Genomic DNA, 11,846 nt, shown 5'->3' with positions numbered 1-11,846 from the left:
TTTGTGAGTGTGTGTGTGTAAGAGAGAGTTTCCAGTGAATTGATGCATGTGAGATTATTACACAGGATTAGATTTGTTTATGAGATACTAGTGACACGTGTGTGTGTATGGCTGAGACAGAGAGAGACTGAAAGGGAGATGTGTCTTGTTTGAGTGGAGTGTGGTTGTCAGTGTGTAAGCAATGGTGTGTGTGTGAGATGCTAACAATGTCCTCCATTGTGTGTCTCCAGATTGCCGGTCCTGGGACGATGGGATCCCTCTCTGCTTGACCCGCTCTGACCAGGACGGTGTGTGTGTGTGTGTGTGGCAGCGTCACGGTGTGTGTGTGTGCAGCGGGGGTCATGGAGTACCACAGTGGTAGCCTGCCCCTGCTTGGGAGACCCCGTTACTGCCCTGGCAGTGCCACCGGAGGCTACCTGTGTGAGACTGGACACTGCTGCGGAGAAACTGGCTGCTGCACCTACTACTATGAGCTGTGGTGTAGGTCACTCACTTCTACTAGAAGCTCTGGTTTAAGGCATGTGTATGTGTGTATATATATATATGTGTGTGTGTGTGTGTGTGTTGTGCAGGGTTCTGGCTGCTGTGGACGGTACTGATCCTGTTCAGCTGCTGCTGTGCGTACCGTCACCGCCGGGCCAAGCTGAGGGGCCAGCAGGAGCAGAGAGACACCAGCCTGCTGGCCTGTCATGGCCCCGCTCTCTACTCCTCCTCCATGCTGGACCTCAGTACGTCTCTGTGTGTGTGTGTACTGTATCTCGTTTGTGTGTGTGCCGTATCTCATGTGTGTGTTTGCAGGTTTCCTGGCCTCTCTGAAGCTGCCCACCTATGAGGAGGTGGCTGCCCAGCCCAGCACCCCCCCGCCCCCCTACAGTGCCGTGTTCGCCGCCCAGGGGGGCGCTGCACGCTTCCCCCAGCCCCTGCGCCACCCCGGCCCCCACCCCGGCCCCCACCCCGGCCCCCACCCCGGCCCCAGCGATGGCCCCTCCTCCTTCAGCTCTGACAACAGGTGCGGCCTCTGTTTTCCACAGCTGGAGGTTCTAGAAGGTTGACAGTAAACTGTGTGGATTCTAGAAGGTGGATGGTAATGTGTTTGTGTTCCACAGCTCCAGCTGCTCCTGCGACTCCTGCTGCCCCTCCTCCCCCTGTAGCTCCTCCCTCTCCGCCCCTGTCACCTACGAGACGGACACAAGCCACGCCTCCACTCCCAGCGATGCCACTCCCCTGCCGCTTGAAGCTGTCATGGAGACCGCCATCACAGTGACCACTGAGATGGACCTGGACGCCAACAGCAGCATGACTGTTGCCGAGGTAACTGTTGCTACAGTGGCCGGTGATGTTGACCTGCCAAGGGATGCTATTCAGGATGCAACCATGGTAACTGTCACCATAACAGAGGTTACCATGACGGATGCTGTGGCTGTGATGACCAGTGCGCCTGAAAAGACTATGGCTGCACACCCAAGCATGGCCACCTCCCTGCAGGACCCCCTACACTCCCCCACCTCCTGCCCTAGCAACCCTGCCCCCCCCGACCAAGCAGCCCCCACCTCCTGCCCTAGCAACCCTGCCCTCCCCGACCAAGCAGCCCCCACCTCCTGCCCTAGCAACCCTGCCCCCCCCGACCAAGCAGCCCCCACCTCCTGCCCTAGCAACCCTGCCCCCCCCGACCAAGCAGCCCCCACCTCCTGCCCTAGCAACCCTGCCCCCCCTGACCAAGCAGCCCCCACCTCCTGCCCTAGCAACCCTGCCCCCCCCGACCAAGCAGCCCCCACCTCCGCCCCTGTGTCTCCGCTGACTCTCTCACCTGACCCAACCCCAGCCACAACCCCAGCCTCAACCCCAGCCTCAGCCCCAGCCCCAGTCTTGATCCAAACACCAGCACCAAACAAACCTCAAGAACCAGCGCTTGAAGAGTATCCTAACATGGCACCAAATACACCAGCCCCAGCTTTAGCCCCAACCCCAGCCTCAGCTTTAGCCCCAGCTTTAGCCCCAGCTTTAGCCCCAGCTTTAGCCCCAACCGCAGCCTCAGCTTTAGCCCCAACCCCAGCCTCAGCTATAGCCCCAGCTCCAGCCTCAACCCCAACGCCAGCCTCAACCCCAGTCCCAACCCCAGCTCCAGCCCCAACCCCAGCCCTCTCTTTGTTGACCCCCCTGGTGTCCCTGACAGAAGCCCCCCCCCCCCTCCCCCCGGGCCTCAGTCTCCCCCCCCAAGCAGACTCTGTTCTCCCCCTGCGTGGACGTGTACGAGGCCACCCCCCCCACCTGGGAGGGCCCAGAGGGGGAGGGGGGGGAGGAGGGGGAGGAGGACGTGGGGGCAGATGAGAGCCAGTACCGCCACAGACGACTGACCGGAGACTCCGGCATCGAGGTGTGTCGCTGTCAGGTGGAGAGGGAGGGGGAGGAGGAGGAGGGGGAGGAGGGGGAGGGGGAGGGGGAGGAGGAGGGGGAGGGGGGAGGCAGGAGAGGGGGAGGAAGAGGAGGAGAAGGTGATGGAGGAGGGAGTGAGGTCATTCAGGTACATGACAGTGTTGACTGTCTAATCGCTAGGGGTCAGGGGTCAGGGGCGGGGCTAACCCTCTGTAGCCCCACCCCTACCACACTAGTGGGTGAGGAGGGTGCTGTGGTGGTTGTTGTGGAGACTGTGTGACTGACAGGTGGACTGGTCCTCTTGTAAGAGTTCAGGGTGAGCTGGTGCCAGGGAGGGCAGCTGTGTGTGAGCTGCACGTCTCCTGGGGAACGATGAACACACAGAGGAGCCCCATCTGTCTAGGGTGTGAGGGTGTGAGAGTGTATGTGTGCGTGACTGTGTGTGTGTGTGTGTGTGTGTGTGAGAGAGAGAGTGTGTGTGTGTGTTTGTGAGTTACACAACCAGCTAAACAATGAGTCTAAACACATTAACACAGAACAGAAGATGTGAAAATGCCAAATTCTCTCTTAATGGCCCCGCCCCCGCCCTCGCCCCCCTCCCCCTAACAACAACAGCTGCTGTGTGACATCATCTGCTCATCTCTCTGACTGAAACCTCACACACACCAGCCAGCCTCTACACACACACACACTGAGATGAGCAAGCGAGACTGTAGATTTAAGTGGTGTGTGTGTATGCATGTGTGTGTGTAGTTACGTATGTGTATGTATGCATGTGTGTGTGTGTGTGTGTGTGTGTGAGGGCTCCTTTTAAACTAGGTCCTATGGCAGGTTAACTGCATAACTAACCCAGCTGTATCTGGCCAAGCACAAGTTCTAGAACAGCAGGAGAGGTTCTACACTGCTTGAGAAGTCTTGCAGGTCCAGATGGCTCCAGGGTTCTAGAGTTCTGAAGGGGGTTCTAGAGTTCTGAATGGAGTGAGAGGGTATAGAGTTCTGAAGAAGACAGGTTGTTTATGAGATGACTCTGTCCAGCAGGTGCTGTATGTCACACACCTCCGTCACATCAATGTGTGTGTGTGTGCGTGAGTAGTATACATGTATGTACATGAACATGTGTAGTCATGAATGTTCCATACCTTTGGATATTGTTGGAATACAGATATTGTACTGGTGATGTTTATAAGTAGGGCCCATGTGGAGGTGTACTTAGTGGGACTGATTGCAGAGTGGGGTAGATTAGGGAGCAGGATGTAGGGGCTAGGGAGCAGAATGTAGGGGCTAGGGAGCAGGGTGTAGGGGCTAGGGAGCAGGACGTAGGGGCTAGGGAGCAGAACGTAGGGGCTAGGGAGCAGGACGTAGGGGCTAGGGAGCAGGACGTAGGGGCTAGGGAGCAGGACGTAGGGGCTAGGGAGCAGGACGTAGGGGCTAGGGAGCAGGACGTAGGGGCTAAGGAGCAGGATGTAGGGGCCACCTTCCCATCATGCTCTCTGGTTTTTGGATATAAACTACACTTCCCACCATGCTCTCTGCTCCCGGGACAGAAACTACACTTCCCATCATGCTCTCTGGCCTCTGGACAGAATCTACACTTCCCATCATGCTCTCTGGTTTTTGGATATAAACTACACTTCCCATCATGCTCTCTGCACCCTGAACAGAGCCAAGAGAACTGTTGCTGTTACCATGACAGCCGCTGTGGACGTGGTCTGATCGTTCTTCTTGACTAGAACTAATGTGAGGCTGTGTGCCATTTCTACTCAACCACTGTTAGTAATATACATATATATAAAAAAAATATATATATAAAGATAATTATATGACAATACTGTTACTATGGAAACTGTTAATAATATGTTTGAAACTGTCCTACTAACTGCGTTCCCTTTTGTGTGTGTGTGTGTGTGTGTGTGTGTGTGAGAGCGAGTGTGTGTATGTGACCTCTATTACTCTCCCTATTATTGTGCCTCTATAGATTTCTATTGATCCCCCTTCCCCTCCTCTCATCTCCACTCCTCCTCTCATCTCCACTCCTCCCCTCCTCTCATCTCCACTCCTCCCCTCCTCTACCCTCATCTCCTCTACCCTCCTCTCCTCTACCCTCCTCTCCTCTACCCTCATCTCCTCTACCCTCCTCTACACTGCTCTTCTTCTCTCCTCCCTCTCTCATCCCTCCCAGTGTCTCTCCGTCTTGTCCTTAGCCAGTGTCTGAGTTACTCTCCATCTGTCTGAAAATAAACACTATCCAATCTACTACTCTGGTCTCTACTACTCTGGTCTGTAGGTCCTCTACCCATCTACAACTCCTCTGCTTTCCATAAGCGCTGGCTGCCGAACTGTCAACTGAAAATAGTCAATTTCACGCCATAAAAAACTGTATTCTATACATCTTTTATTATGATAAAATAATTTTGAATCTGATTAACGAGTTGGAATTTGTGTACATTTTACCACCGCTAGTCTCCGCTTCAAAACACTGCGAGCCGAGCATGATGACGTTAAAAACGCTGTGTGTGTGCGTGCGCTCAGCTGAGAGGTTATGGCCTGAGTGGAGTGAGCGTGTGGCGCCAGGTACATTTCTGTCAAAATATCGGTGTTAGTCGGTATAATTAACAAACACAAACACCACTCAGTTTGTGTTCGTAGGTATGATGGATTTACGTACGAAATGTTGAGACTTCACCTGTTTCTGTTTCGAATTCAATTATGTGCTGAGCTAGCTAGCTACCTAGTAGCTTGAAAAGGTCGAATTCGCCTTCAAAATAAGAGCATCGTCTGAAACATGCCACGAGAATTCAGCGGACCAACCACTTTCAGGTTCAGGTTTAACAGGTTGTTGTTTTTAATATTACTAGTTAGTTAAAACCAAGGCTAACAACATCTATGAATTAAGTGCTCCTTAACTACCCCCCCCCCCACCCAAGAAACTTTTAGTCTGTAAAAGCTCAAATTTGGTGGCTATAGTTTTCCCTTTGGCTAGATTCTTGTGTCTGTACTGTGATATGTGTGGATGGTGTGTGTGAGACAGTCTACTGGTAGAATCAGGTGTATCTTTATTGAAATGCGGGTTATCCAGACAAGTCATTGATCATACCATTTCAGGAGACATTGAACACACATTACATTGAAGGAAGATATTTAAGAGGAAGTAGTTGTGCCCCTCCTCCACCTCAGCCCCCCCCTACTCGGGGGCTGACTGTGAGAGTGTATCTGATTGGCTGCAGCACCACCCCCAGCTTCCCCTGCAGGTCTGGCAGAGAGACCCCGGGGGCGGGGCTAAAGCTGAACCGCTGCAGCAGATTGGCCAGGAAGAGGAAGAGCTCCATCCTGGCCAGGGATTCGCCCACGCAGACGCGAGGCCCCGCCCCAAATGGCAGGAAACAAGAAGGCACGGAGCACTGGCCCTGGTCGTCAAGGAAACGCTCTGGGAGACGAAATGGGAAACATCAGAGACAGAAAAGGAGGTGTGTGTGTGAGAGAGTGTGTGTGTGAGAGAGAGTGTGTGTATGTGTGAGTGTCACCTGGTCTGAAGTGCTCTGGCTGGTCCCAGAGGTGGGGATCGTGGTGAATAGCCCACATGTTCACCAGCACACGCGTGTCTTTCCTGATGGAGTAGCCCCCCAGACTGGAGGAGTACAACAAGTTACCTGCTGTGGGTTACCTGGTGTGTGTTACCTGGTGTGTGTTACCTGGTGTGTGTTACCTGGTGTGTGTGTGTTATCTGGTGTGTGTGAGGGTGGTGTGTGGGTTACCTAGTGTGTGTTACCTGGTGTGTGTGTGTTACCTGGTGTGTGTGAGGGTGGTGTGTGGGTTACCTGGTGTGTATGTGAGGGTGGTGTGTGTGAGGGTGAGGGTGAGGGTGGTGTGTATGTTACCTGGTGTGTGTGAGGGTGGTGTGTGGGTTACCTGGTGTGTATGTGAGGGTGGTGTGTGTGAGGGTGGTGTGTGTGTGTGTGAGGGTGAGGGTGGTGTGTATGTTACCTGGTGTGTGTGAGGGTGGTGTGTGGGTTACCTGGTGTGTATGTGAGGGTGGTGTGTGTGAGGGTGGTGTGTGTGTGTGTGAGGGTGAGGGTGGTGTGTATGTTACCTGGTGTGTGTGAGGGTGGGGTGTGGGTTACCTGGTGTGTATGTGAGGGTGGTGTGTGTGAGGGTGGTGTGTGTGAGGGTGAGGGTGAGGGTGGTGTGTATGTTACCTGGTGTGTGTGAGGGTGGGGTGTGTGTTACCTGGTGTGTGTGAGGGTGGTGTGTGTGTTACCTGGTGTGTGTGAGGGTGGTGTGTGTGTGTGAGGGTTGTGTGTGTGTTACCTGGTGTGTGTGAGGGTGGTGTGTGTGTGTGAGGGTGGTGTGTGTGTGTGAGGGTGGTGTGTGTGTTACCTGGTGTGTGTGAGGGTGGTGTGTGTGTGTGAGGGTGGTGTGTGTGTGTGAGGGTGGTGTGTGTGTTACCTGGTGTGTGTGAGGGTGGTGTGAGGGATGAGGACAGGGCTGACCGGTCGTATCCTCATGACCTCGTTGATCACGCTGTCCAGGTACGGCAGGCTGGCCCTGTGGGACACACACACTGTCCTGCCCCCCCCCACACACTCCTCCAGCTCGCTCTGCACGCGCTCCTGCACCTGGGGGGGGGGGGGGGGTGCAGATGCTCACTCTGCCTGCTAGCTGAGATCCGACATCTACTTTACACTGTGTCTGGTAGCTGAGATGTTACTGTACACTGTGTCTGGTAGCTGAGATGTGGTTACTTTACACTGTGCCTGGTACCTGAGATGTGGTTACTTTACACTGTGTCTGGTAGCTGAGATGTTACTGTACACTGTGTCTGGTAGCTGAGATGTTACTTTACACTGTGTCTGGTCGCTGAGATGTTACTTTACACTGTGTCTGGTCGCTGAGATGTTACTTTACACTGTGTCTGGTCGCTGAGATGTTACTTTACACTGTGTCTGGTAGCTGAGATGTTACTTTACACTGTGTCTGGTCGCTGAGATGTTACTTTACACTGTGTCTGGTCGCTGAGATGTTACTTTACACTGTGTCTGGTCGCTGAGATGTTACTTTACACTGTGTCTGGTAGCTGAGATGTTACTTTACACTGTGTCTGGTCGCTGAGATGTTACTTTACACTGTGTCTGGTAGCTGAGATGTTACTTTACACTGTGTCTGGTCGCTGAGATGTTACTTTACACTGTGTCTGGTAGCTGAGATGTTACTTTACACTGTGTCTGGTCGCTGAGATGTTACTTTACACTGTGTCTGGTAGCTGAGATGTTACTTTACACTGTGTCTGGTCGCTGAGATGTTACTTTACACTGTGTCTGGTAGCTGAGATGTTACTTTACACTGTGTCTGGTCGCTGAGATGTTACTTTACACTGTGTCTGGTAGCTGAGATGTTACTGTACACTGTGTCTGGTAGCTGAGATGTGGTTACTTTACACTGTGCCTGGTACCTGAGATGTGGTTACTTTACACTGTGTCTGGTAGCTGAGATGTTACTGTACACTGTGTCTGGTAGCTGAGATGTTACTTTACACTGTGTCTGGTCGCTGAGATGTTACTTTACACTGTGTCTGGTCGCTGAGATGTTACTTTACACTGTGTCTGGTCGCTGAGATGTTACTTTACACTGTGTCTGGTAGCTGAGATGTTACTTTACACTGTGTCTGGTCGCTGAGATGTTACTTTACACTGTGTCTGGTCGCTGAGATGTTACTTTACACTGTGTCTGGTCGCTGAGATGTTACTTTACACTGTGTCTGGTAGCTGAGATGTTACTTTACACTGTGTCTGGTCGCTGAGATGTTACTTTACACTGTGTCTGGTAGCTGAGATGTTACTTTACACTGTGTCTGGTCGCTGAGATGTTACTTTACACTGTGTCTGGTAGCTGAGATGTTACTTTACACTGTGTCTGGTCGCTGAGATGTTACTTTACACTGTGTCTGGTAGCTGAGATGTTACTTTACACTGTGTCTGGTCGCTGAGATGTTACTTTACACTGTGTCTGGTAGCTGAGATGTTACTTTACACTGTGTCTGGTCGCTGAGATGTTACTTTACACTGTGTCTGGTAGCTGAGATGTTACTGTACACTGTGTCTGGTAGCTGAGATGTTACTTTACACTGTGTCTGGTAGCTGAGATGTTACTTTACACTGTGTCTGGTAGCTGAGATTTGGTTACTTTACACTGTGTCTGGTAGCTGAGATGTGGTTACTTTACACTGTGTCTGGTAGCTGAGATGTTACTTTACACTGTGTCTGGTAGCTGAGGTGTTACTTTACACTGTGTCTGGTAGCTGAGATGTGGTTACTTTGCATTGTGTCTGGTAGCTGAGATGTGGTTACTGTACACTGTGTCTGGTAGCTGAGATGTTACTTTACACTGTGCCTGGTAGCTGAGGTGTTACTTTACACTGTGTCTGGTAGCTGAGGTGTTACTTTACACTGTGCCTGGTAGCTGAGGTGTTATTTTACACTGTGTCTGGTAGCTGAGGTGTGGTTACTGTTACAACTCTGTACTTCTGATCTTTGATCAGATCCTTCTGCTGTACTTTCTCTGGTTGTGGCTGAACGTGTCTGATAAATGAATACAATGTGTTAATGTTTTGAACGGTTAAGAGGAAGTGAGGTAACCGGAAGTGATGCGACAGGAAGTGCTCTTCACCTGGGGGTGGTGCAGCAGGAAGGCCAGGCACCACAGCAACGTGGTGGAGGTCGTCTCCACCCCCGCCCCAAACGTCTCCGCCGCAGTCATGATGACGTGATCGTCTGACATCACACCCTCCTCCGCCCCTGACCCCTGGCTGACCCCTGACCCCTGGCTGACCCCTGACCCCTGCAGCAGAGCATCCAGCAGGTCACGAGGCTCCCCTGTCCTCATGGAGGCCTGCAGACAAGGGTCAGGAGTCAGGGGTCAGGCAGGGGTAAAGGGTTGTGTGTGTGTGTGAGTGTGTGTACCTTGTGTTCCTCCAGCTTGCGGTTCAGCAGTCTGTCTCTAACAGAAATACACTGTTTCAGTTTCCTCAGAGCTCTGCTGGGAAAGATCTACAGAGAAAAGAAACAACTATGACTGTGAGTGTGTGTGTGAGTGTGTGTTTGTGTGTGAGTGTGTGTGTGAGTGAGTGTTTGTGTGTGAGTGTGTGTGTGTGTGTGAGTGAGTGAGTGTGTGAGTGTGTGTGTGTGTGTACCCTGAGCCAGGGGTAGATGTCCACCAGTCCTCCCCTAGCGATGGTTTCCACAATGCCATCATTGTACTCCATCACCTGGGTGAGCTCGGGGTCGTCATGGCGATAGGTGGAGCTGAAGACGAGGGTGCAGACCACGTTGGTCACAGCTCGCGTCACCGCCGGCGCCGGGTCCACGGCCCGCCCCCCGCTGGCCTGGAGGGAGCAGCACAGGCTCTCGACCTCCTCCAGCACTGCTCACACACAAGTGTGTTTTGAGTACATACGTTGTGTGTGTGTGTGTGTGTGAGAGAGTTAGTGTGTGTGTGAGAGCTAGTGTGTGTGGGTGTGTGATAGAGTCACCTATGTCCTGCAGCTTGTGGCTCCCCTCTCCAAACAGAGTGAAGGCCTGGTGCACCAGGCGGCGATGGCTCCTCCAGAGGGAGGAGTAGTCAGCGAACGCAATGTCCTTCCCCCCCCTGGTCAGCAGCTCCGTGGTTACCTTGGAGACCGGGAGGTTGCTGTCACCTTGACAACACTGAACTCTCTCCGTCCCCACGCAAACTCTCCTGTCTCGACCCTCATCCTGGCTGGGACACAACCCTGCCTTTCTCTATCCCTCCCCCCTCTATCCCTCCCCCCCTCTCACCATCTTGGGTCTCCCAGCGTAGTCCTTCCCTCTCTGCAGCAGAACCTCCCTGGCGTGCTGGTAGTCGTTGACGACCAGCGTGTAGTGAGGCCCCAGGTACATGGCATAGAGAGGGCCGTACCTGAATATACATGCACCTACTTTCACATATATATATACTGTATATATACACACACACACACACAGGGGTGCAGATGAAGCAGAGCGTGTCCAGGGTCCTACCTGTGCGCTAGCCGGGTGAAGAGCAAGTGTGGGGGCTGTCCCCCTCCCAGCCAGGGCAGGCTTCCCAGCAGGGGCACCCATGGCAGGCAGGGCACCGGGGGGGTGCTGCCAGGGGGGGGGTCCCACGCTGCCCCCAGCACGAGGAGGGCAGCCAGCAGGAGAACACACCCCAGGAACACAGACGCAGGGCAGAGAGACAGAACGCTCTCCACCAACCCTGCTACTCCTGCTGCCATCACTGCTGGACACGGGCTGGCTGCCTGGCTGGCTGACTGGCTGGCTGACTGGCTAACTGACTGACCGTCTGGCTGGCTAACTGACTGACCGTCTGGCTGGCTGGCTAACTGACTGGCTGACTGGCTGGCTAACTGACTGACCGGCTGGCTGGCTAACTGACAGACTGACAGATTGGCTGGCTGGCTGGCTGGCTGACTGGCTAACTGACTGACTGGCTGGCTGGCTGGCTGACTGGCTGACTGGCTAACTGACTGACTGGCTGGCTGACTGACTGGCTAACTGACTGGCTAACTGACTGACTGCCTGGCTGGGTGAGTAGCTTGCTGACCAACCAACCAACTGGCTGGCAGAGTTCTCCCTTCAAGGACATCAACTGGTAACGTCACTCAACCTTGTGTTTGTGTGTGGGGGGTGTTAATGTGTGTGTGTGTTTGTGGGGGAGGGGGGGGGGGTGTTTCCAAGGCTGTTTTACCCCCTTTTACACAAACATTCAGTCAAGGTTGGCTGACCATCAAAACACATGCGCTACATTGAAACCATGAGACAAACAGCGCCCTCGGGCGGTTTGAGAGCAGAACACCTCAACAACTGCCCGTGAACCATCTGGCTTCCACATCTTACCGATCTCCTGCGCGCTTCTGTGGTCGTTCCAAGTGAATACAGAGACGATGACAACTGAGGCCGTTTACCAGCAGGACGGTGGCTAAATATAGAAACTGTAGCAGCGACGAGAGAGAAGGGAAACAAGGCTGCGCGCCTGTCAGAACCGTGTCGTTGACGCAAAGACTTGTCTTGTGTTTGTGTGTGTGCTGATAAATACAGTTGATCATCTGTATAGGAGGCGGAGGTAACTAAACTCGTTCAGACGGCCCAGCCGTTCTAGTCATGGACACACCTCGCCCCCTCGCCCCTCGCTCCTCTCCGGTATTGGCACGTGCAGACAATTCCCTAATGATTCAGGCAATACTAGAATTAGAACCAAGGCCGTCTGTCAAGACGTTCCATAACACACCCGCCCTACGTCACTCACGATGAGAACTGCAAAGATATCACGACGTTGTTTTGTTAGTTGCATGACCTTTTAGAACTATAGAATACTGTGACGCAGTTTGCTGTCGGGGTTCTGGAATGTGCCCAGGCCTGCCCTGAAATGTACCCCTCATGTCATTTCTGTTCTGTATATCCCAGGATCAAATTATTCTTACT

General features: G+C 53.2%; 2 protein-coding genes across 5 annotated transcripts in view; one reads left to right on the top strand and one right to left on the bottom strand.

The window, feature by feature from the left end:
* Positions 1-4,626, top strand: part of LOC134009529 (cell surface glycoprotein 1-like) — a 6,141-nt gene extending 1,515 nt beyond the window's left edge. For 2 of the 4 annotated variants that reach the window (XM_062449035.1, XM_062449032.1), the window contains exons 2-5: positions 231-480; positions 573-728; positions 799-1,009; positions 1,107-4,626. In XM_062449035.1, the coding sequence (XP_062305019.1) occupies positions 342-480; positions 573-728; positions 799-1,009; positions 1,107-2,328 (1,728 nt within the window). In that variant the 5' untranslated portion in view covers positions 231-341 and the 3' untranslated portion in view covers positions 2,329-4,626. Of the gene's footprint in view, positions 481-572; positions 729-798; positions 1,010-1,106 lie in introns of all 4 variants that reach the window. The other 2 variants (XR_009928241.1, XM_062449034.1) reach the window with 2 other exon arrangements.
* A 915-nt stretch (positions 4,627-5,541) lies between these two features.
* On the bottom strand, positions 5,542-10,719 carry LOC134009684 (steroid 17-alpha-hydroxylase/17,20 lyase). The gene is made up of 9 exons (XM_062449270.1): positions 10,404-10,719; positions 10,182-10,302; positions 9,896-10,034; positions 9,557-9,786; positions 9,327-9,413; positions 9,034-9,255; positions 6,817-6,986; positions 5,895-5,998; positions 5,542-5,797 (listed from the first exon to the last, which is right to left on the bottom strand). The coding sequence occupies exons 1-9, from the start codon at positions 10,637-10,639 to the stop codon at positions 5,544-5,546; spliced, it is 1,563 nt and encodes a 520-aa protein (XP_062305254.1). The 5' UTR covers positions 10,640-10,719; the 3' UTR covers positions 5,542-5,543.
* Between the last annotated feature and the right edge of the window lie 1,127 nt (positions 10,720-11,846).

The sequence above is a fragment of the Osmerus eperlanus genome, chromosome 23 (genome assembly GCF_963692335.1).
Source record: "Osmerus eperlanus chromosome 23, fOsmEpe2.1, whole genome shotgun sequence".
Lineage (NCBI taxonomy): Eukaryota > Metazoa > Chordata > Actinopteri > Osmeriformes > Osmeridae > Osmerus > Osmerus eperlanus.
This window is presented reverse-complemented; position numbering and strand designations above follow the sequence as displayed.